At 42.9% G+C, this 26830-nt stretch overlaps 1 protein-coding gene across 1 annotated transcript in view; it reads right to left on the bottom strand.

Annotated features, from left to right (window-relative positions):
* The window catches only part of VPS54 (VPS54 subunit of GARP complex), a 141389-nt gene that overhangs the window by 38171 nt on the left and 76388 nt on the right, over positions 1-26830 (bottom strand). The window contains exons 11-17 of the mRNA XM_077485975.1: positions 25385-25481; positions 23618-23961; positions 21130-21259; positions 17917-18098; positions 12299-12411; positions 346-409; positions 153-258 (exon numbers count right to left, since the gene is read on the bottom strand). Coding sequence (XP_077342101.1) covers positions 153-258; positions 346-409; positions 12299-12411; positions 17917-18098; positions 21130-21259; positions 23618-23961; positions 25385-25481 — 1036 coding nt within the window. The remainder of the gene's footprint in view (positions 1-152; positions 259-345; positions 410-12298; positions 12412-17916; positions 18099-21129; positions 21260-23617; positions 23962-25384; positions 25482-26830) is intronic.

Genomic DNA, 26830 nt, shown 5'->3' with positions numbered 1-26830 from the left:
CGCACAACATACACCATGTGCGCACGCCTATGACAGGGTGTCAGATTGTGCATTAGCTTTCCTCCCACTGCAAGAGAAGATGACAAAAGTTCTAATGCTTTGAACAACATCCTTCTTTATATTACACCACAGTTCTTAAAAACTGGTTTCACCTTTAACAGTTCAGAAAGACGAGTGAGCATGTCTGTTGTTATAGATGGGATGTCGTCCACACAGGTGCAATACTCCAGAATAATTCTGATTAAAATGAGGACAGTCCTGCAACAAACAAATAGAAAGGTTTTTGTTTTTTCAATAGTCATTTAAATAATCAGAAACACCTAACTTTGTTGGGTTGACACTTACCCAACTACTGCATACTTTTGGCCATCCACAGTAAGAAAGTCAGTGGGCTTCCTTTCTTCCGTACCTAGGCATGGAACAGCTCTGTTAATCAGCTTCTAAAACCACAAGATGTGCCTTACAATTATAACAGCAATACAGCCAAACATAGACCAAGATTGATGCTCCTGGCTTCTGGAACTAATGTACAGTACAGCAAAAACAGCATATAAAATACTGGCAACCAGAATGACAGTGCCTTGCTTGTGTTAATGATCAAATTCACTAAAGCACTATTTGCATCTTAACCGCACCCATAAAATGACAAGAAAAAACAAAACAAAAACAATAGTTTCACTTCAGTTGGAAAATATATAAAATGAATGGGCTTCAGATTGGTATGAAAATACGTGTTGTATACTACATAGCAGAGAATTCCAGGTTTCATGGCACTTTGAGTACGTGACTGGCTGCTACTTAGGCTGTAAAAAACTGCTGAAGGTTGTGCTACGTACAGCAAGCAGTGCTGTGTCCCTCCAGCAGTACCAGTGACTTCCCCTCTGCTGCCAGATATAGAGAGAGTCTCCAGAACCACTGAGGTGGAGATCCTAAGATCATCTGCCACCTTTCCACCAAGCAGGCTCAAACAAATTATTTAATGTGCCAGAAAGCCTGGAATGCTATTTTAGCTGAAAGATTTTGAGAGCTTTTAGCTAAAGGCACAACAATGTTACAAAAAATGTATCATTTTTAACGTGTTTTTCCTTTCTTAGGTCCCTTTCACACGATAGAAATCAGCTTTCAGCTGCGGATAGATGAAGTTAGAAGAATCGTTCTTGCCAAACCAATCTATTAACATTCTATGAGGAGGTGAGCTGCCATCTAGATAAAGGAAGGCTGACAGCCGTGGTGGATCTGGAGTTTGAAAACGCATTTGACACCTTCCCCATAAACATTTACTGCACAAAATAAGGTCCGTTGGAATGGACCATAGGGTGAGTACATGGATTGAAAATTGGCTACAAGGGCAAGTTCAGAGGGTGGTGATAAATGGGGAGTCCTCGGAATGGTCCAGGGTGGAAAGTGGGGTCCCCCAGGGTTCTGTGCTGGGACCAATCCTATTTAATTTGTTCATAAACGACCTGGAGGATGGGATAAACAGCTCAATCTCTCTATTTGTGGATGATACTAAGCTAAGCAGGGCAATAACTTCTCCACAGGATGTGAAAACCTTGCAAGAAGATCTGAACAGATTAATGGGGTGGGCAACTACATGGGTTTTTGTACGCACCGTAAAATCCTTTTCTCTGAAGTTCATTGATGGACACAGCATCTTGATATCTTGACCTTCGGGTTATATCACCCCTTTAGGAGAGGACTAGGCAGAAAGTGTTAAAAACAGCAACACTTGCACAGTACCGCCCAGGGGGTGGTCCTACTGGCTATAACCCCTCACACTGCATCCAGCAGCTCAGTTCGTCAAAATCAGTACAAACATAAATAGGAGGGGTGGCTGCTGTGTCCGTCAATGAACTTCAGAGAAAACGATCTTACGGTGAGTAAAAAAAACAATTTTCTCTTTCGTTCATTGACCTTAGGGACGTCCCCAAGCAGTGTAAAAAAAACGAGGTGTGGGAACAGCAAGAGCAAGAAAATAACTCCACCCATTACAACCAGAGCTCCTCAACGGAGGAGTTGCAACCTTAAACAGCCGCCTGCAAAAACTTGCAGCCGAAGCAAGCATCCGAAGATGCACTCACATCAACCTGGTAAAATTTAGTGAAAGTGTGAATGGACACCAGGTTGCCGCCTTACACAAATGAGAAACAGATGCTTGATGTCGGACATCTCAAGAGGCACCAATTGCCCTGGTAGAATGTGTCGTGACAGGAAAGGGAGGCGCCCGCCCCCTTAAGCCTGGACCACAATCTGTCTGATCCACCGAGAAATGGTGGCCGACGAGACCGCCAGTCCCTTCTTCAGACCAGCCACCGATACAAACAGTGAGTCCAACCTCCGAAAAGGAGCCGTAGCAGACAGATACAACCGCAGAGCCCGGACCATGTCCAAGAAATACAAAGCAACCTCTTTTGGGTGTGACGTCCGAGGACATAAGGACGGAAGCACAATGTCCTCATTTATATGAAAAGCCGAAATAACCTTTGGAAGAAACGAAGGCTGCGGACGCAGCACCGCCTTATCCTTGTGGAGGACCAAGTAGGTCATGACAAAGCCGCCAACTCAGAAACCCTCCTGGCAGATGTAATAGCCACTAGATAGACTACTTTCTGAGAGAGTATCAATAAGGGGATCTCCCTAATGTTTTCAAACGGCGGTTTCTGAAGCACCGAGAGCACCATATTCAAATCCTGCAAGCGGCATCTTTGTGGCTGTTCGGGAGCAGTGTAGACACCGCTCCTAAAGCGCCCCTGCCATTGAAATCAATGGGCAGCGCTTTGGCAGCTGCGGTTTTAACCCTTTCCTCGGCCGCTAGCAGGGGTTAAAAGCGCCCCACTAGCACCCGAAAAGTGCCACTATAACATCGGTAAAGTCCGCCGCTGAAGAGGTCAATGACGAAACGCGTTCGACGGAGTTACGCCTATTACGTCAGTTCCGTTCGTTGGAACGCAGTTGGAGTGCAAGCCGCAGCTGCATATCTACCGAGCGGCTTCCACGTTCGGATTGATTTTTACGCTAGAAGGGCTCTATCCCTGGGGGACTTACATAAACTGGAGTGACCATATGCAACAGGGTATATCCTGGTACATTGTTTTTAAGTGTTTTTTTGCACTCTTAGTCCTTTGTTTTTTTGGGATATAGTGCCATTAGCGTATGGTTCATTATCTTTCTCTCAGCTTGGTTCTAGGATTAACTATCTGTTTTCCTGGAGCGTTACCATTTATTTATATATGGGGGCTGAGTGATTTTTTAGTGGACTGTGTTTCCATATCTTGTCTCAACATATGAGATTTGTTTTTTCCATTTTTTTTTTTATTTTTATGTTTTTATTGTTTTATATTTTTGTGGCAATAAATTGATTTTTTTATACAAATCACACTATGGAGGCTACCATTTTTTTCTTATGAGGACATATGAAATCTCCCCTTGGTTGCGATTGAGGAGCTGGATATCGGCAGGGATTGAGAAATCTCTCTCTGGATGCGATTGAGGAGCTGGATATCGGCAGACTTTGATCTCAAGGCGATTTACCCCTGCAGGGGTGCATTCTTCTGGTGAGTGGGGTACCTTGTGGGGGAACACAGAAGTCACGTTGAAGATTGCACAAGAAGCACTAAAGTCACTTTTGAACTTTTTTTGCACTATTGAAGATTTTTTTGGATAATTGGACACTATTTTTGCATTTTAATTTTTATTTGTATTTTTATTTTTGTTTGCTTTTTATATATATATATATATATATTTTTTTTTAATATATTTTTTCATTATGGATTGTTTATTTAATTTGTTGGCTAATTGATTTTTTGGCTTTTTCACCTTTTTGATGCACTTTTTATATATATATAATATATTTTTTATATATATGTTTATACTAGCATGTTGCACTTATAGCTTGTATATTTAAGATTTGAACTATAATTTCACAAGCACATTTATATACGCCTCTTACTGGGAATTTGCCTATTTAAATATATCTTGGCGATAATGCGATTTTAGGCAATATTGCACTTAGCAACAGATACACATATACAATTTTTTGTCTTTTGTTTGTTGTTGTTTGGTTTTTGGTTCTCTCCTTTCTCCTTCGTTTATTGGATCTACCTGTCAATCTCAGGAATTAATTTCCAGTAGGAATATTGCTGCTTTTTGGGACATTTGAGTAGCTTGTAACTTGGAAAATCGCATAATAGCAGCATTTTTTTGGCATATACCCCTTTTTTATTATATATATATTTTTTAGGATGAACACATGATCTATTCGGGATTATATATTTTATATATACCGACCTTACTCTGTAGGGTGTGGCTGATACACATTAAACCATCTTTTTGATTGTAATAGATTCTAGTAGGAACTGTTTCTGTTGCCGTTTTTCTTGATCCTAATAGAAACAATTAGGACCTTATAGGATTTGAAGAATCCCGGTAGAAGGATTTTTCTTCACTCTATTTGTAAGGAGTTTTATTTGTAGGTAGCGCCAATTACCCCGGTTACCATATTGTTCTAACATCGGTAAAGCGCCGCTAAAACTAGCAGTAAAGCGCCACTAAAACTAGCGGCGCTTTACCGCTAATGCCCTCCCCCCAACCCAGTGTGAAAGTAGCTTAAGTGCCACAGAGATGGCAATCTTTACTACTAGATTAATCATTAACACAGCTGTTTTTTATCACAGAGAAAAATCCTTGAGGCCGGGTTCACACTGGTGCGACAAACGCTCCGACATTGGGAGCTCATGTGTGAAAATCAACATTTCCCTATGGGAGCCATCTTAACTGGTCTGACACAAGTCGGTCCGACTTGGAAAATGCTCCCTGCACTACTTTGGTCCGACTCTGATCCAACTTCAGCCCATTGAATATCACTGAAGTCGGATCAAAGTCGGATTGCAGTCTTGCCTGATCCGACTTTGGCATGCGACTTGTGCTCTGATGATCTTGAGGGGGAACTCCACGACAAATTTTAAATAAAAAAAACGGCTTGGGTTCCCTCTCCAAGAGCATACCAGGCCCTTCGGTCTGATATGGATTTTAAGGGGAACCCCCTAAGCTGAAAAAACGGTGTGGGGGTCCCCCCCAAAAATCCATACCATACTTTATCCAAGCATGCAGCCCGGCCGGTCAGGAAAGGGGGTGGGGACGAGCGCCAAACCCCCCCCTGAACCGTACCAGGCCGCATGCCTCAACATGGGGGGGTGGGTGCTTTGGGGAAGGGGGTGCACTGCAGGCCCCCCACCCCACCTTGTCCCCATGTTGATAAGGACAAGGGCCTCTTCCCGGCAACCCTGGCCATTGGTTGTCGGTGTCTGCGGGTGGGGGGCTTATCGAAATCCGGGAGCCCCCTTTATTAAAGGGGGCTCCAGATCCCGGCCCCCCCGCCCTATGTGAATGAGTATGGGGTACATCTTCTTCCCTCAGGTTTTCTTCCGATGTTGACACGACGCTCCCTCCCGATGTAATGCTGTGTGCGCAACGACTTATATAGGCATGAGGCGGGGTCACCGGGTGACATCACCCGGAGGAGCCCGGCAGAAGACACCAGAGAGCAGGAGAAGAAGCCGGAGAGTGCGGAGAGAGCAGAGAAATCAGAAGAGTCCCCCGGAGCTGCCTAATAAATTACTTTAAAAACCAATCTAGTGTGCTCGCTCACTCGTCCCCACCCCCTTTCCTGGCCGGCCGGACTGCGTGCTCGGATAAACGTCTGGTATGGATTTTGGGGGTAGGGGTACCGAAGGACCTGGTATGCTCTTGGAGGGGGAACCCAAGCCGTTTTTTTTTATTTAAAATTTGGCGTGGAGTTCCCCCTCAAGATTTATACCAAAACCAAACATACCAAAAAATGCCTGGTATTGGCAGGGATCCAAGTCGGATGCCCGTTCATTGAAGTCGGACGCGTCTCTGACTTCAAGTCGCAGGGCAAAGTCGGATCCAAAGTAGGATGAGTGTCATGTCGCACCAGTGTGGACCCGGCCTGAATTCAGTTATAAAATTTTGTTTTCTCCTTCACTGACGGGCACTGAGTCGGAACCGATGAGTTGGCACTGATGAGGAGGCACTGATATGTAGAATTGATGGGAACTAATATGCAGCACTGATGGGTACTGACAGGCAGCACTAATGGGCACTGACAGGCGGCAATGATTGGCACTGACAGGCGGCAATGATTGGCACTGACAGGCGGCAATGATTGGCACTGACAGGCGGCAATGATTGGCACTGACAGGCGGCAATGATTGGCACTGACAGGCGGCAATGATTGGCACTGACAGGCGGCAATGATTGGCACTGACAGGCGGCAATGATTGGCACTGACAGGCGGCAATGATGGACACTAATAGATGGCACTGATGGGCAGCACCGATTGGGCAGGTACTGACAGGTGTTCATGCTGAACACTGAGATGGACACTGATTGGCACTATGGTGAGCACCGATTTTCACTTTATTAGGCACTGGCAGGGCATTATGATGGAGTACTGACTGGGCACCAACTGGCAGATTGTGGATACATTTGATGGGGGCTGTGCTGATAATCAATGTGCTGGGAGAGCCACCGATCGGCTCCACCTGTCAGCGTGAACCGAGGAATGCTGTTTACTGGCACTTCTTGGTTCACGCAATGATCAGCTGTGATTGGTTACAGCTGATCATGTGGTAAGAAGCCTCTAGCAGAGGCTTATTACAATCGGAGATATGGCATGTCAGACCGACGCCCCGCACTCGCGATCGCTGCGTGCCGGCCTGTTATCCTGCTGGACGTCAAATGACGCCCAGTCAGGATAACAGAACCACTTCCCGGTCGTCAATCTGTTATAAGCCGGGCAGGAAGTGGTTAAAGAAGAACTATATGCAAAGCCCTTTTATTTTTATTTTGGATAGAATAAGGAAGGGTTATAACCCTGTCAGATTTTTTGCCATCTGTGTCACGATTTACCTTCACTTTCTGTCTCATAGCCAAAACAGGAAGTGAGAGAAAATCCCTGCAAATTAAATGAATCCCTTGGGGTCCCCATATACCCCACTAGAATATTTGATCAGGGAGCAGGAATAGAAACACACAGAAGGCTGTGTGTTCAGTGAGATCCCAAACAGCTAGGGAACAACTAGTGCTCAAAATAAAATAGAGTCAGGAAGGAAGATAAACACTAATAGGTGTAAAATGTAATTCCTAAACTTTACTGAATTATCACCATTACATTGTTGGGTGTCATGTCCAATGGGAATGGTGCATATCATGTGCCGTGTATATGTTCCTTGAACCACCGTTCAAGGGCGAATACTGCTGCAGTTTTCTCCACTCTACAGACGTTCAAAGTCCAGAATTTATAAAGCTTGTATGAGCTGTCAGAAAACAGGGGGCAGAGAGCTGAAGTTGCACTCTGCAGAGCTCAGTGAAGAAAGCTCTGAAAGCTGTGCAAAATTCCAGCTGTTTCCACGAAAACTCAGATCCTGAATCTAAGGAAGTAGCTAGCAACACTGTGAAGCATCGTCGGTTTGGACCATACCCGTCATATGCAAGGTATATTAGTGACAGTTAGACCGGGTAGAGGGAAAAGCGTTAGAGGCCAGTCCTGAGCTGACAGATACCAATAAATACAGTAGGTTGTGGGATCTTGTGGATGTCGGTACAGGAGTTGCATTGCTGGGTGGGGCTAGGGAAGACCCAGCTGTCATGGCACATATTGGTACCAATAACAAATGTTAGAGGAAGATGGGGTGTCGAATTTAACAAGTGGCCGAGGAACTGGTGAAGGAAAGATTAATTTGGCTTTATGGAGAACTGGGCTAACTTTTTGGTTGGTTACCAGCTCTATAGCATGGACAGAATGCACCAAAATGGGGAGGGTGCAACTTTGAAGGGAGACAAGATGTAAAAAAGGTGGAGCAATTTTAAACTAGGTGCTGGAGGGAAAGGGATCAGAAGAAACTATAGCTGTAGTGAGCAAAGGTCAGAGGGTGCTATTAGGGGCAATATTGGTAGTGTAACTAGATTACCTAAACCCAAAGTGCGTTGGTTGGCAGAATCCAATTGGATTCTCAGAACAAACAAGAAGAAAGCAATATGCATCCATACAAAAGTAAAAAACATGTTTACAAATGCTTAGCCAACAAAATGGAAGAACTGGAGCTAATGATACGCGAGGAGGATTTTGAGTTTGTGGAAATATCAGAAACTTTGTTTGACAGCTCACATGACTGGCTTGCGACTGTAAGGCCGGGTTCACACTGCTGCGGGGGGAGATCCGGATGTCCGTAGCGATGCGAGTTCAGCCATACAGATAGTATGGCTGAATTCGCATCGCTCCCGCAGCAAACTCGCACGGGACCCTTTTTTTGGTCCGCAACAGAATCGGATCGCATGGGTGTTCACACCATGCGATCCGATTCCTGTGCGAGTCGGCAGATCTGGGGGTGTCATTAACATATCATTGACACTCCCAGCCGTTCGCATAGGGCAGTGTGAACTGCCGGCGGGAGTAATGCGATGCGGGAAAACGCCGCCGATTCGCGGCGTTCCCGCATCGCTGTGGTGTGAACCCAGCTTAAAGGTGTGTGCATGTATGTCAAGAATAAATTTGCTAGTGAACATGAGGGACAACATTGCTAATGGGGCAAGGGAGGAAGTGGAATCCCTGTGGTTTGAGTTTCAAAGGGAAGAAACAAATGGTAAATTAATAGTGGGCGTATGCTACAGAGGCTCTAACACAAAGGATGAGGAGGAGAAATTCTGATCTACTGTCACAGTGAGAAATGGCAGCAAGGTGGGGCAATGTTATTATAACAGAGGACTTAAATTATTCATATATGGACTGGGCAGACTAAACTGCTCACTCAATTAAGGCTTGTCATTTCTTAAATTTTTTCAAGAACAAATGTATCAATTGGTGGATGCCCCAACAAGAAATAATGCTATGCTAGATCTGCTAATTACAATTAACAGATCTAACTGCAGATGTGGAAATAAAGGATAACTTAGGAAATGGTGATCACAGAGTAATTACATTCAGTGTAATAATAGGAAAAGGAGGCTCGAGTGAAGTGCAAGAACACTTCATTTTAAAAGAGCCGACTTTTCTAAACTGTGCTCCATACTACAAGATATTAAATGGAATCAAATTCTAGAATCATTGAACTTTAAGGAAAAATGGAAGTGCTTTAAGAATAAATGAAACAATGCCATTAGCCAGTGAATTCCAATGGACAACAAATATGAAAGAGCTAAGGTCATGGGTGGCTTATAGGCAAAAAGGCATATAAACAAGGAAAAAAAAATGGTCTTTAAACAATATAAGGCTGAGGGGTCATTGTAGGCATTCCAACACTACAAGGAACTTAATAAGAAATGTACGAGTGCAATCAGAGCAGTTAAAATAGGCCACGAGAGACGCATAGCTAAGGAAGAGAATAATAAAAAAAGACACCATAAAATGTTTTAAGAGTAAGAACGCAAGGTCAGAGCATAGGTCAGGAAGGTTGTAACAAGGAGAAGGCAACTGTACTAAATGCTTTCTTCTCCTCACACAAGTAAAGGAAGGATATAATAATCAAGATTTCATTGTTAGCAACACAAATGGAATATACCCTTGTGGTTTACAGAAGCCAGTGTCCAAAAAAGACTTGAAAAACTTAGCAAGGTTATAGCCAGATCAATATTTAAAAAAGTGCCACGATATATAACTGGTAACTACAGGCCAGTAAGTCAAACATTAGTATGTAAACTATTGGAGGGGAAGATAAAGGACTATATCCAAAAATTAGCTTATGGAAACAGAATCATTAGTAGTAATCAACATGTATTTATGAAAGATCTATCTTGCCACACCAATCTGTTAACATTCTATAAGGAGGTGAGCTGTCATCTAGATAGAGGAAGACATGTAGACGTGTATCTAAATTTTACCAAAGCATTCAAAACAGTTTTCCATAAATAATTGACTAACTGAGTTCTGTTGGCATGGATGATAATGTATGTCAAGGGACAGGATCGTGTCCAAAAGGTAGTGATAATTAGTGTGTACTCTGAATGGCCTGGTGTTGTGAGCATGGTACCCCACTGCTCTGTCCTGGGACCAATTCTGTTTAATTTATTCATAAATGATACAAGGATGTTATAAATTGTTCAATCTCAGTGTTTGCTATTAATACAAAGCTAAGCAGGGCAATAATTTCACAGCAAGCTATAGAAACGTGATAAGAATACACTTGGGAGCTACAAATATGAATGCAAGTTACTCGCTATGGAAGGGGTAGGCAACCTTGGTGTGAAACTACAACCCACGAGACATCTAACAGCCACAGACATGACTCCCAGAGACAGAGGCATGATGGGATTTGTAGTTTCACCACAACTGGAGTGCCGAGGTTGCTTACCCCTGTGCTAGAGGCAGAACTTTTGGGAGGGGAATCCAGGATGGAAAAAGATCTGGGTGTGGCAAGCAAAACTAGCAGATTATTAGCATATTAAAAAAATGGTATTTACTCAAGAGATAAGACTTCCCACCACCTTACAAAACATCTCTGGATACGCCTTCAGTATGCCATCTAGTTCTATTCACCAGTCCCCAGGAAGGACATGCTGGAACTGGAGAGAGTTCAGAGAACAGTATCATAGCTAATAAGGGGACTAGAGGACCTCAGCTGTGAGGAACAACCACAAGCATTAAACATATTCTCCTTAGAGAAGAGACACTTAAGAGGGGATATGATGACATCTCAATGGCGATTCCAGCATAAGGAGGAAAGGAAACTATTGAATCTCAGGTCACTTAAAGTAGAAGTTCCCCCTAACACTAAAATCTCTAAATCTACAGGCATCAACAATCTAAAGCCCCATACACACGGTCGGACTTGTACAAACTTTTCCGTGGACTTTTGTACAAAGTGTGTTGTCCACAAGTTTGTATTGCATACACACGGTCGGACTTTTTGACAACAAACACGAACGTAATGACGTCACAACGTACTGACGCCGCTTCAAAAGAGGACGTTCAATGACTCCAGCGCCACCTTTGGTCAACTTCTGTATTGTAGTCTGATCGTTTGCAATGGTTCTGAGCATGCGTGTTTGTACCTTGTACAAAAGTCCGATGCTTTTGCGTACACACGGTAGGACTTTGCTCCATCGGACTTCTGTTGTCAAAAAGTTTGTCCGTTCGCAGAGCCAACAAAAGTCCGATGAAAACAGAAAAAGTTTGTCCGATGGAGCGTACACACAGTCGGATGTTGCTCCAAAACAGCTAATTTGCATGTTTGTTGTCAAAAAGTCCGACCGTGTGTACGGGCCTTAAGACTAATCTATACAGCCCTGTGAAGAAGAAATCGCTATACATACCTTTTCTGAAGCGGATCGGGTCAGGTCCCAAGCGGAGCTGTCAGCGGCCGCTTCGCTATGGAGGCGGGTGCAGAAGAGGAAGCGACAACAGAAGCTCCATAGTAAGTCTATGGATGATGTCACTCCCCCAGCATTTCACAACCATTGCCGGTTGTCTCTTGCACAGAGCTTCCGCCACTGAAGACCGGACCGGATCAGCTTCAAAAAAGGTATGTATAGCCATTTCTTCTTTACAGGGCTAGATAGGTTAGTTTTAGATTGTGTATGTCTGTAGATTTACAGATTTTAGTTTTGGGGTGAACTTTTAGTTTACGAGGACACAGACACTCAATGAAGTTGGGCAAGAAACAGTTTAACCTTAAACTGTGTTTTTTAATGTCAGACCGGTAAGGACGCAAAAGTTTGCGGGGAGTGTTGATAATTTAAAAAAAACTTGTGGATGGGAGCCTTACTGAACCAAATGAACAGGGATATGGGAAATGATATTGACATAAACACACACACACTGGTTAAACTGGTGTCTTTGTACAACCTTACCAATTTTGTAACTACCAGTATGTAATATTAAAATCAGCCAATAAAACTAAAGCTTTAGGAAAAAGCTGAATTGTAATCAGTCAGTTGTAGGTTTCCCTCCTAATGCTTTGTGTATGAATGCTTGAGTACACGTGACTGCTCAAAACCAAACTACACAATCAAGATCCCCGGCAACAGAATAGCTAACAAGGAAACCCACAGTCTCCAGCACTTTTACAAATGTCTTGCAATGTTCAGGTTCTCAATGCTTTATTTTGGGTAGCTTGTTACGCAAGGATGTCAACAACAAAGCAGATCTTGCATTTTCATGCAAAGTCCACTGAACTCTTTACAGATATTAGCACTTAAACAAATATGAACAGTAGACAAGTCCTCCAGGATGTTAATTGTGTAATAGAAGTTAAATTATTAAACACATGGAATACAAACTCACATCCAGGCTTTCTCTCAGGTAAAATTATTTTACCATCTGTTATAGAATCAACCAAGTCCTGAAATTCTGCGGGGACATCGGCCTGCTTCCAGCGTTCGTTATCTAGCAGAAGGCTGAGGAGACAAAATAGTAGATGTTATCTAGTGAATCATGTCCAGACTGTCAGGACAGTAGCTCTCTTGGTTACAATGAATGCATGAGTAACAGGTAAACAAAAATTATTTCACTTAAGTACATTATTCGTGAGGGAAATGTACTAAACCAAGTCATTTTAAAAACAAAGACCGCTGTATTATCTTGCTAGGAAAACTTTGATAAATTAGATTTTTCTTACAGAGTGATAGTGATATATTATAGGCATAGGTGCAATTATTCTAATGCTCTTCCGATATCATATTGGGGATTATGAACTATGAAACTCTAATTAAGGTATTAAGAAATGCTCAGTTCTCTAGATCCCTCTAGATCAATCTATGATTATTCCTTTTATGGAGAGCCCCACAGTCACCCAACAGAGGAATGGTCCGTTTTAAGATGTTCTCAGGAGATAAGCAGCTTTGGCCTTCAGTCTGAATATGCAGAATGCCATGCCAATGCCACGTTATACAAATTTTGGACATGAGAATAAAGTAAATGATTATACAGTGCATGTCTATTTATTATAGTTAAAGGAGAAGTGCGGGATAGCAAAAAACAAACATACATACTCACCTATAGTATATGGCTGCATCATCGGTTGCAGCTGTCCCCGCCGGCTCGAAGACCGAGAATTGAGCGATCAATGCTTAATCGCTTCCAGACCGCCGAACGCCAATATATGTCCTCACTTTGAGGATGGATATCGTTGTTATGGCAGCAACTAGCTGCCATAACTCCGGTATCCTTGTGTTCGGCTGGCGGTCCTCTACAAGATAAAGGTGGTCTCTGCGGCGGATTTGCCGCAAGATCACTTTTAAAAAAAAATGTTTTTATTTATTTCAGAAAAAAATAAAGTTACATAAGAGAGCCTCTGGGCATTCCCTCGGCTCAATGTGTATAAAACATAGGCAAGGCTTACAATACCTTACTACAACCCTAAACAATGTAATCAAGTTAACAGTAACAAACAAACCCCGTAGCATGCTGCCAAGAATGACAGGATAGGTGAAATGCTCGACAGTTTACATAGACATATGCCAAACAAAGGTATCATGTACTGAAAATCCACCCCCAACGGGTGGCTAAAAGTGCGTGGTTGATCAGGATGTACCCCCGGAGAAACAGTCATAGGGACCATCATTTCACATGTAAATAAGATCAGACCGAGTGACTCACGGGGTCTTCTTGTTCTACTGTTGTCGTTTCAGACTCCAGCCATATGTTCCAGACCTTCTGAAATTTAAGGGGACATCCCCTACTGTAATAGGTTTCCATGTATAAGGGCATTGCAAGATTGATTAATAATTTCCATGCATTCAGGGTGAGGGCAGACATAGGGGCCCTCCACTTGAGTATAATGAGTTTCCTAGCATAGAAGAGAAGCAATCCAAGTAATGTACGGCCTGCCCTGGAAGGAGCAAGTGCATCCACCAGGCCAAGCAGACAGATCTCCATCCTGCAGGGTATAGGAATTGTGGTCAGTTCAGTGATGAAGTTTGTAATTAACCACTTGCTTACTGGGCACTTAAACCCCCCTCAGTCCCAGACCAATTTTCAGCTTTCAGCGCTGATGCACTTTGAATGACAATTGCGCGGTCATACAACACTGTACCCAAATGAAATTTTTATCATTTTTTTCCCACAAATAGAGCTTTCTTTTGGTGGTATTTAGTTACAGCTCGGAGTTTTATTTTTTGCTAAACAAACAAAAAAAGATGCAAAAAAAAAAAAAATCATGTTTTAATAGTTTGTTATAAAATTTTGCAAACGGGTCATTTTTCTCCTTCATTGAAGTGCGCTGATTAGGCGGCACTGATAGGCTGCATTGGTGGGCACTGATGGGCTGCATTGGTGGGCACTGATGGGCTGCATTGGTGGGCACTGATAGGCTGCACTGGTGGGCACTGATAGGCATAGTTAAGGCGGCACTAATAGGCACAGATAAGGCGGCACCGATGGGCACAGATAAGGCGGCACTGATGGGCAAAGATGGGCACAGATAAGATGGCACGGATGGGTGGCACGGATAAGTGGCACGGATGGGTGGCACGGATGGGCACTGATAGGTACCACAGATAGATGGGACTGATGGGCACTGATAGGTGGCACTGATAGGTGGCTCTGATAGGTGGCACTGCTGGGCACTGATGGGCGGCACTGCTGGGCACTGATGGGCGGCACTGCTGGGCACTGATGGGCGGCACTGGGGTGCAGCACCTTTGAGGCAGATTTTGGGTGGCACTGTGGGTGGCACTGCTGGGTGGCACTGTGGGCACTGCTGGGTGGCACTGTGGGCACTGCTGGGTGGCACTGTGGGCACTATGGGCACTGCTGGGTGGCACTGACAGGGGGGCACTTACTTTATTTCAGGATGGCACTGCGGGTGGCAGGTGGGCACTGGCAGGGGGCAGGTGTCCGTTTAAATTGCTGGCCGTGATCGGGACTGATGTCCCGAACACGGCCGCCGGCGATCGGCTTTTTTTTTTTCTCCTCGCGCTGTCAGCGCGAGGAGGAATACCAGCCGTTTTATCACATGATCAGCTGTCATTGGCTGACAGCTGATCACGTGATAAGGGGTCGGGATCGACCCCTTACACGGATCGGTGATCAGGCGAGTCTCACGGACTCGCCGATCACAGAGCGCGCCGCGCGCGCCCCTCAGGGGGCGTGCAGGCCGCTCGTAACCGGGACTACGTCAATAGACGTAGTCCCGAAAATGTGGGTCCGCGCTATTGCCGTCATTTTGCAATAGCGCGGTACCCAAGTGGTTAAGGACCAGTAATTCTGTACATCAGGGCATGACCAGATCACATGTATGAAACTCACAGAGTCTGCTTGACAACCCCCGCACCGCAGTGTGCAATCTGGGTATATTTTGTGAAGCCTATATGGAGTGTAATAAAACTTATGCAATATTTTAAACTGGATCAACTGGTCTCTAGACAAGACCAGGAGTCCAAAGGGGGAGTCCCAGATATCCTCCCAGTCCTCCCCATCCAACAGCTCCGACACCCAGAAGCCATGACGTCTCTCCAGACCATGATATAAGGCTGCAGAGCCTTATATATTGTGGATAACGGTTTAGGTAGTGCCTCTTGACATAGAAGAGACTCCATGTTTATCTGGTAGAGGGTCAGGGGAGAGCCCCCGAACTGTGCCCTATAGGCATGGCAGAGCTGCAGGAATCGGAAGAAATTAGGCAAGTCGAATCTAGTTTTAAGTTGATCAAATGTCCGTAGCGCGCCATTCTCACCAATATGGTGTAGATATTGAATACCCCGTGATGCCCATATGACCGGGTCTGGTATGGAATAAAATTCAGGTAAAGAAGGGTGAATCCACAGCGGAGTATTTGGGGAATACACCTGGGGATTGGCCACCCCGGACCATGCTCTAAGCACCATTGTCATTGAGGTAGTTAGAGGATGTAGAGTCCTAGCACCCTGAAATAAAATATTCTGCAGTGCTTCGAATTACCCCACAACGGCAGCCTCCAAGGCAACTGCTGCATTGGTGGCATCCAAAACGAGCCAGTTGTGAGCATGGGTAAGCGCCACTGCAATAAAATAAAGAAAGAAGTCAGGGCAGGCCAGGCCCCCCTGGCTCCAGGGTCTTTGGAGGATGGACAATCGGAAATATGGGGGGCTGGAGCCCCCACAAAAAACTGGATATGTGAGAATTTAACCACTTAAAAAGTGCCATGTGTATCCACATTGGAGAATGGCGCACCACATATAAAAGAGGGGGTAGTAATTTAATTTTGATTAAGTTGATCCTGCCAATTAATGTGAGGGGGAGATTGGCCCACGCCTTCAACCTACTCTGGAAAGTCTGCAGGAGAGGAAGAAGGTTAAGCTTGCAGAAGTCCTGTATTTTGGAGGAAACATGGATGTCAAGTTTTTTAATAGTCTCAGCCCATTGAAGCGGAAGTAACGAGTCCGCCAGCTGAGCAGCGTCCGATCCACTGGCAGGATCTGGGACTTGTCCCAGTTAACTCTTAGTCCTGACATGTCAGCAAACTGGTATAGGAGCCCAAGGCTGCCGGGAGGGAGGGCCCCCGTTCCCGGAGGAAAAGTATATCATCAGCATAAAGTGCTATCTTTTCCTCCGGGGACCCGCCCCGCAGCGCCCCTCTCAGCCTCAAGGGAGGCCACGTCCTCTTCTATCAAAGTCGCCAGGGTCAGTTCCTGGAGACGCAATAGGTGGCCAAGGGACAGCTGAGAGGTGGTAGAGCTATACAATAAGCCATAAAAATCTTTGAATTCTCTGAGGATGTCAGTCGGGCTTGAAGTGACCCCCCCCCCCCGCAGCAGTGTGTATTATGGGGACAACTGTTTAAAATTTGGGGCCAGCCACCAGGCTCAGCAAGATCACTTTTAATCTGTGGTAGGAGAGGGGCCCCCACCCCCTCCAGTGCCATCAGCCGCTTACCAGCGCCGTTGGCGGCGGAGGCAATCCAGTCCTCTCTGTGGCTGTGCATGGGGATGAGTGAGGGGAAGATGGCCTCCACCCGTCTCCATAACATTGCATGGCGGAAGCAACGTCAAAACGCCCATAGCTCTTAAAGGGCAATTTTTTTTTTTTAAATCATTTTTTTTTATTGCATTTTAGTGTATATATGAGATCTGAGGTCTTTTTGACCCCAGATCTCATATTTAAGAGGTCCTGTCATGCTTTTTTTCTATTACAAGGAATGTTTACATTCCTTGTAATAGGAATAAAAGTGACACAATTTATTTATTTTTTTAAAACAGTGTAAAATAAATAAGAAAAAATGTTTTTTTAAACGCGCCTCGTCCCGCGGAACTTGCGTGCAGAACATAAAAGCACAGAGGTGATCAAAAAAAAAAATCGCAGAGGTGATCAAATGCCACAAAAAGAAAGCTCTATTTGTAGGAACAAAATTATAAAAAATTAGTTTGGGTACAGTGTAGCATGACCGCGCAATTGTCATTCAAATTGCAACAGCTCTGAAAGCTAAAAATTGGCTTGGGCAGGAAGGTGTCTAAGTGGATCTCAAATTTTCCGCCAACAAAATTTGTTGTCGTAAATTCCAATCGTGTGTACACAATTCCGACGCACAAAGTTCCACGCATGCTCGGAATTAAGCAGAAGAGCCGCACTGGCTATTGAACTTCAATTCTAGGCTCGTTTACGTCACTGCGTTCTCACGTTCGGAATTTCCGACAAGATTTGTGTGACCGTGTGTATGCAAGACAAGTTTGAGCCAAAATCCATCAGAAAAAGATCCATGAATTTAGTTGTTGGAATGTCCAATCGTGTGTACTGGGCATAACAGTGGGGAGACTTCTGTGCTGTCAGAATACAGCGGCACTGATCAAATGGGGGAAATACAACAAGGCAGTTGTAGAGAAAATTAATTGGTAGAACATCTGTACAACTTTCCTGCTCATATAAGGATCGAGATTTGTCCAGTTCCTGCTGAACTTCGATCTATGTATGGCAGGCTTAAGTCTTACCTCAGTTTTGTCTTCCTCTCCTCGTGGAAACGGTTGACAAATTTATTTGCTTGGCTCTGAAGAGCTCCTCGTAGTGACATACTTTTTCTGCCACAGATCCTCTCTGTATCCTGCACAAATGTTTCAACCGCCCGTGACAGTGACACAAACTCTGAGGAATTAAGCTTTTCCAGAAAACCGTCCTATTAAGAAAAAGAAATAGACAAACCACCAATATTAGTTGAATTTTTTTTTTTTTAGCTTTGTGCAAGCACACACTAGAAATTACAGTTATCCTTGAAAGTCTATCAAACAAATTCTAGATTTATCTATATAAGGGTTGGTTTACATCAGAACACAGTGTAGAAAATGGGCATTCCTTGCCCGTTTGCTGCACTGCATTCAAAAGGCAATGCCTTTTCAATCTGCTGCATCTGTCCATAGATTGTTAATAGAACTGTTAATAGAACCCCAAATACAGAACAAAAACGCAGTGCGTCTGTGGGCACCAGATCACATGGTATCAAAGTACCATGCGATTTGTTGTGGAATGTTTTCAAAAGCAGTGCATGCACTACTTTTTGTGCAGTCTGGTGCGATTTGCAGCTCATTTAAATAATAAACGCACTGTAGGGGAGCGCACAGGAATGCTGATCATATTCTTATGAGATTCTGGTGTGAACCCGCCTTGAACTTAGTTTGGGTAGTAGATCAAGATGATGAAGAGAACTGTGTGGGCCAATCTCAGGGGAGGACCCTTATTAAATTGGCAGCACACAAGAAGGAAAAAATTTTTAGTATCACTTCTGCGCACTTTGACTCACAGTTTAACATGAATCTAAATGTTCTCCTAAACAGAACTGTAGAGCTGAAAATCAGCTATTCTGGACTAGAAAGAATTTCTTCTTCCAAAGTGGACACTAGTTCTGGTGACAACTAAAAATTCCCTCACTTTGAAGGGATTTCCTGACAATTGTTATTTTGGCTATAGGACAGGAAGTGAAGGGAAATCTCCTCAATGGGACATAGAAGACAAAAAAAAAAAGGGTTATTATAACCCTCCCTTATACTATCCAAAAACAGAGATTTGCCTTTAGCTCTTTTCCTCTCTGCCACTCTTTATTATAGACCTGGAACTCTTAGCTTCTCTTATCAGATCTAGCCCAGATATTCACAGAAAAGATGCTGGTGCAGCAATGCACAAACCCTGCTCTTGTCCCTCACACAAAATTCCCAACTCTTTTACACCTTCAGGAACTTCTATAATTTTTCTGGTTAATTATTAACAAAGGCAAATAATCTAGCCTTATTAGTACTCTCCAAGACCAATTAAGCCCTTCTGCCTTGAAGAGCACCTCCATGTTAGCCTATGTGTTTATGCACAAATAAGGCCTCACGTACACTGCTGCTGCTAAACGGACGTGCAGGCTTTTTTTTCAACTGCTCTTGAACTCTCCTCTATGTTATCTTATCAGTACATGTACACAGGGTCATCTACAGTCCTTTCTAGCCAGTTGAGTTTAGAGGCTTTTTTTTGGAACCCAAAAAGATGGGTTCAGAAGCTGAGTTTAAAGGCATTTCAAGAGCCAAACTGTTCTAAACTCGGTAACTCGCATTTAGCGGTGTTTCGTTTATCGGCGTTTTACATTTTTGGCTATTTTGAAAAAAATAAATAAATTATATATAATATTCTTTTTTTTTTTTTAAATGCTTCTAAACGCAAATGCAGCATCTAAACATGGCATAAGAGTTTACAGGCACTTAGAGGCAGAAAAAACCCCAAACACTCATACTTTCAGGAGCGGAGCATTTAGGGAAAAAACAAATGCCAGATGCACCTTATGCTAAACACACATCAGTTGAGCATTCTTTCATTTCAATGGCCAAAATAAATTAAAGTGGTTGTAAACCTCAAACATGAAATATGAGCAAAGATATCCTTCTATAGTGTGTACTTGCTTCAATTAAGAGCACTAAATGTAATTTCTGTCTGCTGCTTCATTACTCTATCAGCATGAATAACTTCTGAAAGTTTTCCAGACACCAAGAAAATGATGACAGGGAAAGGATCTCCAGCTGATTGACAGCTTGAGCTCTGGTCCTGTGTGCTGTGTCTAGTCCCTCTACTCTGCAGAGTGTAACTTCAGCACTTCGTCCCCTTTTTTTCCTGACAGCTCAGAGAAGCTTTATAAACTCTGGACTTTGAATGGATGTCAAGAAGACTGCAAATAAACAGCTACAACTTATGTAGGAGGATTTGTTTCATCTCTGTGTATTACTTGGTCAGTCACTTTACTGGGGATATGCGAGGGTTTACAGCCACCTTATTATTCTAGCCAACTGAATGAACTAATATCCAAATGCTTGACGCACCAAAGCTTTTCTCCTGCCAGATGATATTTAGAACCTTGTTGACTGGTGTGTCTTTATTGCATTCTGGTGTGTGCTTAAAGGGCTGCAATGCTACAGGATATGCAATGCATATCTGGTGGGCCTGTCCCATATTGGCTAGATTCTGGCCCAAAGTGTTCACTCTCCTGTGTGCATTATTTGGCTGCCATCCTCCATGAATTACACTTATACTAAACCTCTTACTCTCCTATGTGTTATTGGCAGCCATATTATGCTTTTGTCAAAGCTTAGAAGCAGCAATTTGTTTAATTTGGGGAGGTTGAGAGATACCTAAATTGGCTCTTTATCAATAAAAAATTGACTAGCTTACTCCTCAACACCAAAAAAAAAATGTAATGCTGTGAGGTCTTTATGGATTCAGTAAGCTCACGTCTCCCTACTGCCTGAAAGCTTTACCTGGAGACTTCTGGTGCCAGCCCCTCCACTTTTTTCCCCCTAATGCTCCCTATTGCTGTTAGCCAATGCCTTAATCCATGGTTTTCTGCAGACTTCATACCTATTATCTGCTTGGCATGTGGGCCTCTGGTAGAAGACTCGAGCGAGGTTTTTCTTTGGCTCACATTTTATTGCCCACAGCATTATCCCAGGGACAACACATCATATAACTTTGGGAGCTTTGTACAACCACCAAAAAGTGTGGAGATATGTATATGGTCTAATTTAACATGCTTTATTTTAAGCTGGTAAATTGTTACCTGCTGTATCACTGTTGTAGATACTCGCAATCTTTTACAAGGAAAAGTCTATGTATGCAGTGTTTGAGGACTAGCAAATCTTTGTAACAAACCATCATAGACAAACAGTTGGAGGTTTATGAATTACCTTGGCTCTTGCCAGCAGAAATTTAACGCAGCGGTCATGGCAAATATCAGAGGCATTGTATAGCAGCTCCTGAATACTGTTAGCAACTCTACCAAGTTCTAGGTCTGTTAATTTCATGTCCTCAGTCATTCTTAAAAGGAAAAACAGAAAAAAAAGCAACAAGATAAGCTCTGCAGTTATAATTACAAAACATGAAGAACTTAATACCTCTGCTAAAGCACAAAGAAGAAAAATATAAATGAGCATGGTTAATAATGGATGCTCATGAAGGAGGACTGAGACCAGAGCAGGCAGTGGTGGAGGCTGCAGGAGAAAACCATCTAGTGCTGTGATAAAGGGCACCATTAATAATTCAGTTACACGGCGAGCATCCATGTCTTTAGAACAACATAAGGTATATACAATGAATACAAAGCAATTATCACAAAACAATTATAAAGTTTACAATCAATTAAGAAGTTTTAGTTACCTACAATATATTATAATTAAGGGGGTTTGAAGAGCTTCTAACAATCCAACAAAAACTAAATCACCTGTGAATTTCTAGTTTTGGGAATTCCACTGAAGAGATCTCTCTGCCAGAATTTACAGCTCTGAACAATGTGGAGTCTCATTCCTCTTGTAGCAATTAAAATGACAAAAGTTTTCCTTAAAGTGCTAGGCTACTTAAAACTGACATTTCAGCTTTTGGTAAGTGCTAGAGTTAAACATATGGCAATTTATCATATGTTTTGTGAATTATAGTGAAACATATGCACCACAGTTCTTGGGTCTGCACACCTGCTGTGGACCCTTCGAGGGGCTTCAACTCTTCCTGTTGCATTTTTAATGTATATGATATTATAGTGAATGTAACAGAAGGTGCTTGAACACACAAAGGTAGGTGGGAAACTTGCTGCAGGAGAATCCAATATACACTCTCTGCCCACTTTATTAGGTACGAGTAAATAAAAGCAAGGAAATCAATCAACGCAATAGATGATATATCACAAAGACAGCAGCTGAACACTGAGGACCAACTTATCAAATCCTTACAGAGAAATAAATAAAAGCAGTGCAGCGCAAAACAATTAAACACAAAAAGACATAATATATAGTGATTGCAAGAAAAGAGTCCAAAGATGCACCAATAAGTGTCCATACAGGGTGATCCTATTAATGAACAAGCACAGTGTAAGACATTCTCTTCAACCAAGTGATCTCCTCCACCAATCGAGAGTGCTAGCAGCTCACCTCATCTGATGGACCCTTCAGCATGGATGGGGTCAAACAAGCAGTCCCTTAATACAGGGTAAAAAATGGTGTGCCACTTTCACCTCTATAGCGCTAGGACTATATTACTAGGCAGTGTAGATCACATGTATCCAAAAGCAGGCTCCACCGATTTCCAAACGAGCGAACATGCAATGGCAATAAGGGTACACAATAGTGCTCGCCGTATAGTAAAATTGATACGAATTTATTAAACGACTATTGCACTTACATGTTATTGCACTGTTCCCCAGTGCAATTGATCCTTCGCACTGGGGAACAGTGCAATAACATGTAAGTGCAATAGTCCATTATGTGTCACTTACCTGACACAGGAGCCAGCGAAGTCACCGCTGTCCCCTGTAGTCCAGAGCATCCATCTTCCCGGTGGGTCTCGCTGCTCCGCCGCTGTCATTCGACGAAACCGCGATGACGTCACTCCCACGCATGCGCACGGGAGCCGCTCAGTGCGCCGCTGTCTACGGCGCATGCTCCCCGTAGACAGCGGTGCCTGTATTTTGGCAAATATCTCCTAAACCGTGTAGGTTTAGGAGATATTTCTTGGCCCTTCAGTTAAGCCTTAATCTAGGCTTACCTGAAGTTCAAAGTGGTTTGTAAGGGTTTACAACCACTTTAAGGATTTAGAGAAAATCTGTGAAGAAGAGTGGACCAACCCCTCCTGAGATGTGTACAAACCTGGTAACCAACTACAAGAAATTTCTTAACTCTGCGCTTGCCAACAAGAGTTTCTCCACCAAGTACTAACTCATGTTTTGATTGGGGACCAAATACTTATTTTACACACTGAACTGCAACACAATTTATAACATCTGTATCGTGTTTTTTCTGGATTTTTGGTTGATACTCTGTTTCCATCATTTAAAATACACCTATGATAAAAATCATAAACCATTAATTTCTTTGTAAGTAAGCAAACTTATACAATCTGCAGGGGGTAAAACAATTATTTTTCTCACTGTATAAAACAATAGTTTTTTTTTTTTTTTTTTAACAAGAAGTTCATCAGTCATTAAGAAGAGAATGTTAGTCACAGGTTCAGCATCAAGCAGTAGAAAGGGTCACAATGCAGTCACATTAGGCAGTGTTAGCTGGGGCTGCCTTAGACAGGCACATTTAACAAACATTCTACATACACACCTTCCTAAATATTGCTTAGCGTTATGATTATCAGAACGGCTTTCACAAGGTATTTTCTACAAATTCTAGTTTTACTCACATTATTTCTACTCCCCCCGGGGTAACTGAAGGCAATGTGTGATCTTTGCTGGAAGAGGAGTCAGTAGTGCATTCAGGATCAGACACAGAATCGCTGCCAGAAGGCTCGCTACTGCTGGGTGATGCATTCCTTTGAAAGTTAGTGTTGGTAGCAGCATGGGGAAGCTCACCTTCTCTGAACGCATCACTTATAAACAAGCCTTCGTGAGTCAAGTAAGCCAGATCGGGGTCCATATTGCTTTCTCTACTCAGGACTTTCTGAGCTGCCGTTACCTCCATTTCTCTGATCCTCTGATTTTTGTCTAAGACCATGAGGACAACACTGCGGATAACATTTAATGTGGCCTAGGAAGGTAAAGAAATTGGGTTACATTAAAGCACTGTACAAACAGCATATGCACATGGCATCATGTTGCAAGATAAACAGGTGTTACCATTTTTCAACTACAACAAAAAAAAAACAAATACAATCAAAAGAAAGAATGTACAGTCACAAATACATCCAGTAGAGGTACTCAGATGATGCCTAACAATAAGGAGCAAGGCTTAAATGTTTGAGGACAGTACCCTCTTTATCAGAGTTACTTAAGGCATTAGATACAATAATAGAGATTTTGATATTAACCAAGTCATCTCTAGGAATTAGAATCTTACAACAGGACCCAGTTGTATCTGTCTGCTCACCTGAGAAACCTAGTAAAAGTTTTAGAAAACCCTGTGATGTGTGGCGTTTCATTGCATCTAGTCGGGGACAAAAGACAAGACAAATACAGTTCTCCGATCAAAAACAAAAATTTGTGACTTCATGCAGCACCATAAGAGGGTGGTTGCAGGGTTTAACAGGACCTCTTATGCCATCAAGCGTTCACTAACTGCGGTACTTCGTACATTATAAATGGCCTGATCTGTCCCTGCAGCCTTTTGTAACTACCTTAAGGGGATTAGAAATCATTCCCATCCACTGCAATTTTCAGAATTTCATGAGAAAGATCTCTCTGGCCTTTTTGGGATAGGCCATTACTGGTGACCCGGATCTAGGAAGACTGTACCAGAATGTGCGAGGAAGAGAAACATTGTGGGTATACCATTCGGTTAGTCTGACCCAAGTTTATCTTAATGAGGGCCTGGAGGTCCATTCTTTCTTATAATTTATTTGTGCCCCTTGGATAAAGGTTTTGTTTTTTGTTGGAGGTTATGGCCCTTTATCTATATGATTATTTAAATAGATGATGGTCCTTTGGATTTATTATATATACATATATATATATATATATATATATATATATATATATATATATATATATATATATATATATATAGGGTCCTTTCACACGGGGCGGATCAGTTCTAATCCTCCCCGTGGATATCCGTTTGCTCAGCGGGGATCACTCCGTCGATCTCCGCTGAGCAGGGAGATGACAGGTCCGTCTCTGCACACTGCGCAGGGACAGACCTGTCACAGCGCCGCTCTCTCCTATGGGAGATCGGATGATGACAGACCGCAGTGCCCGTCGTCACCCGATCCGATACGCAGACGGATGGAAAAATAGCTTTTTTCCTCCGTTACACTTTTTCGGATCGGAGCGGGTTGGATGTCAGCGGACATGTCACCGCTGGCATCCGACGCTCCATAGAGCTCTATGGAGCACCCGTTCAGGTCCACCTGAAAAACTGACAGGCGGGCCTGAACGGAACGTCAGTGTGAAAGGGGCCATACACACATATACATATATACATACATATACACACACACACACACACACCTTACCTTGACTCTTTGAAGGAAAATTGTAAACGTTGAAAAAATATTCTGCAGCAGATCAAACCACTGGGAAAAATTCATCATCCGCATCTGGTCAGCCAGTCTGCAAATAAAGTGTACAATCAATAAATAAATGGCGTTTACATAAAAATAAGTCAGTGGTATTATGATCATTATTACACAAGTGCAATTAATGAAAAAGCACTAGATATAAAGTTAAAATTATGGACATTACATTCTTAGGTTTAATGGTTAAAGGCGCTGTCACATACGGTAGCATATACAATAAAATAGGACTTTTGTACTCACTGCAAAATCCTTTTCTTGGGAGTCCGTTGAGGAATACAATAAGTCTTAAGCAGTACTGACAGCATAATCAAAAACACAGAAGGGCGGAACCTATGTCCCCCAACGGACTCCAAGAAAAGGCTTTTATGGAGAGTACAAAATCTATTGATAGACACAGAATGTCTTACACCTTTAGGACATCAAATGGAGGGGAGGGCAATGCAGCAAACAAATGTTAACAGGTCCAAGAAAAAAAAAAACACACACACACACACACACACACACACACACACACCAAAAACTGGGACTGCCTGCAGGTCAAAATGGCATCTGAAGGACCTTAGCCCCAAAGCTGGCATCAGATGCACCTCAAGATCCACCTGGTAGAACTTAGAGAACATGTGAACAGAAAAGTGAAAATCTGAGAAACAGTTGCCTGAAAAGCGCTTACAAATCTAGTAGAGTATACCTTGAAAAGAAAGAATGGAAGGAGGTGGCCATTGTTGGATCCCTAGAAGCTTTGCATGCTCTAGCATTTCGGAAAAGAAAACGCATATGGAAGTCGCGCCCGCATATGTAAACAGTGTTCAAATCACATATGTGTGGTATCGCCGAGATCATCAGAGCGAGAGCAATAATTCTAATACTAGACCTCCTCTGTAACTCTAACCTGGTAACCATTAAAAAAAGTAAGCGTTGCCTATGGAGATTTTTAGGTAACGTCGTTTGTCGGCATTCCACGAGTGCGTGCAATTATAAAGTGTGACATGTTTGGTATCTATTTACTCGACGTAACATCATCTTTCACATTATACAAAAAAACTGGGCTAACTTTACAGTTTTTTTTTTTTTTTCATTCATGAAAGTGGCCCTTTTCCCAAAAAGTTGCGCTGCACAAATACTGTGTGACATAAAATATTGTAACAATCACCATTTTATTCTCTAGATTCTCTGCAAAAAAAAAATTATATATATATATATATATATATATATAATGTTTGGGGGTTCTAAGTAGTTTTCTAGCAAAAAATACGGATTTTAACTTGTAAACACCAAATGTCAAAAATAGGCTGTCATGAAAGGGTTAAACAACCGATTTACTGGTCAGATCAGCAGGTGAAAAAAGGCCTAAAATAGAAAACGATTGCAACCATCACATCTAAG

This window comes from Lithobates pipiens, unplaced genomic scaffold, assembly GCF_037356315.1.
Source record: "Lithobates pipiens isolate NorthernLeopardFrog02 unplaced genomic scaffold, aLitPip1_a1.2 Scaffold_18, whole genome shotgun sequence".
NCBI classification, from domain to species: domain Eukaryota; kingdom Metazoa; phylum Chordata; class Amphibia; order Anura; family Ranidae; genus Lithobates; species Lithobates pipiens.
This window is presented reverse-complemented; position numbering and strand designations above follow the sequence as displayed.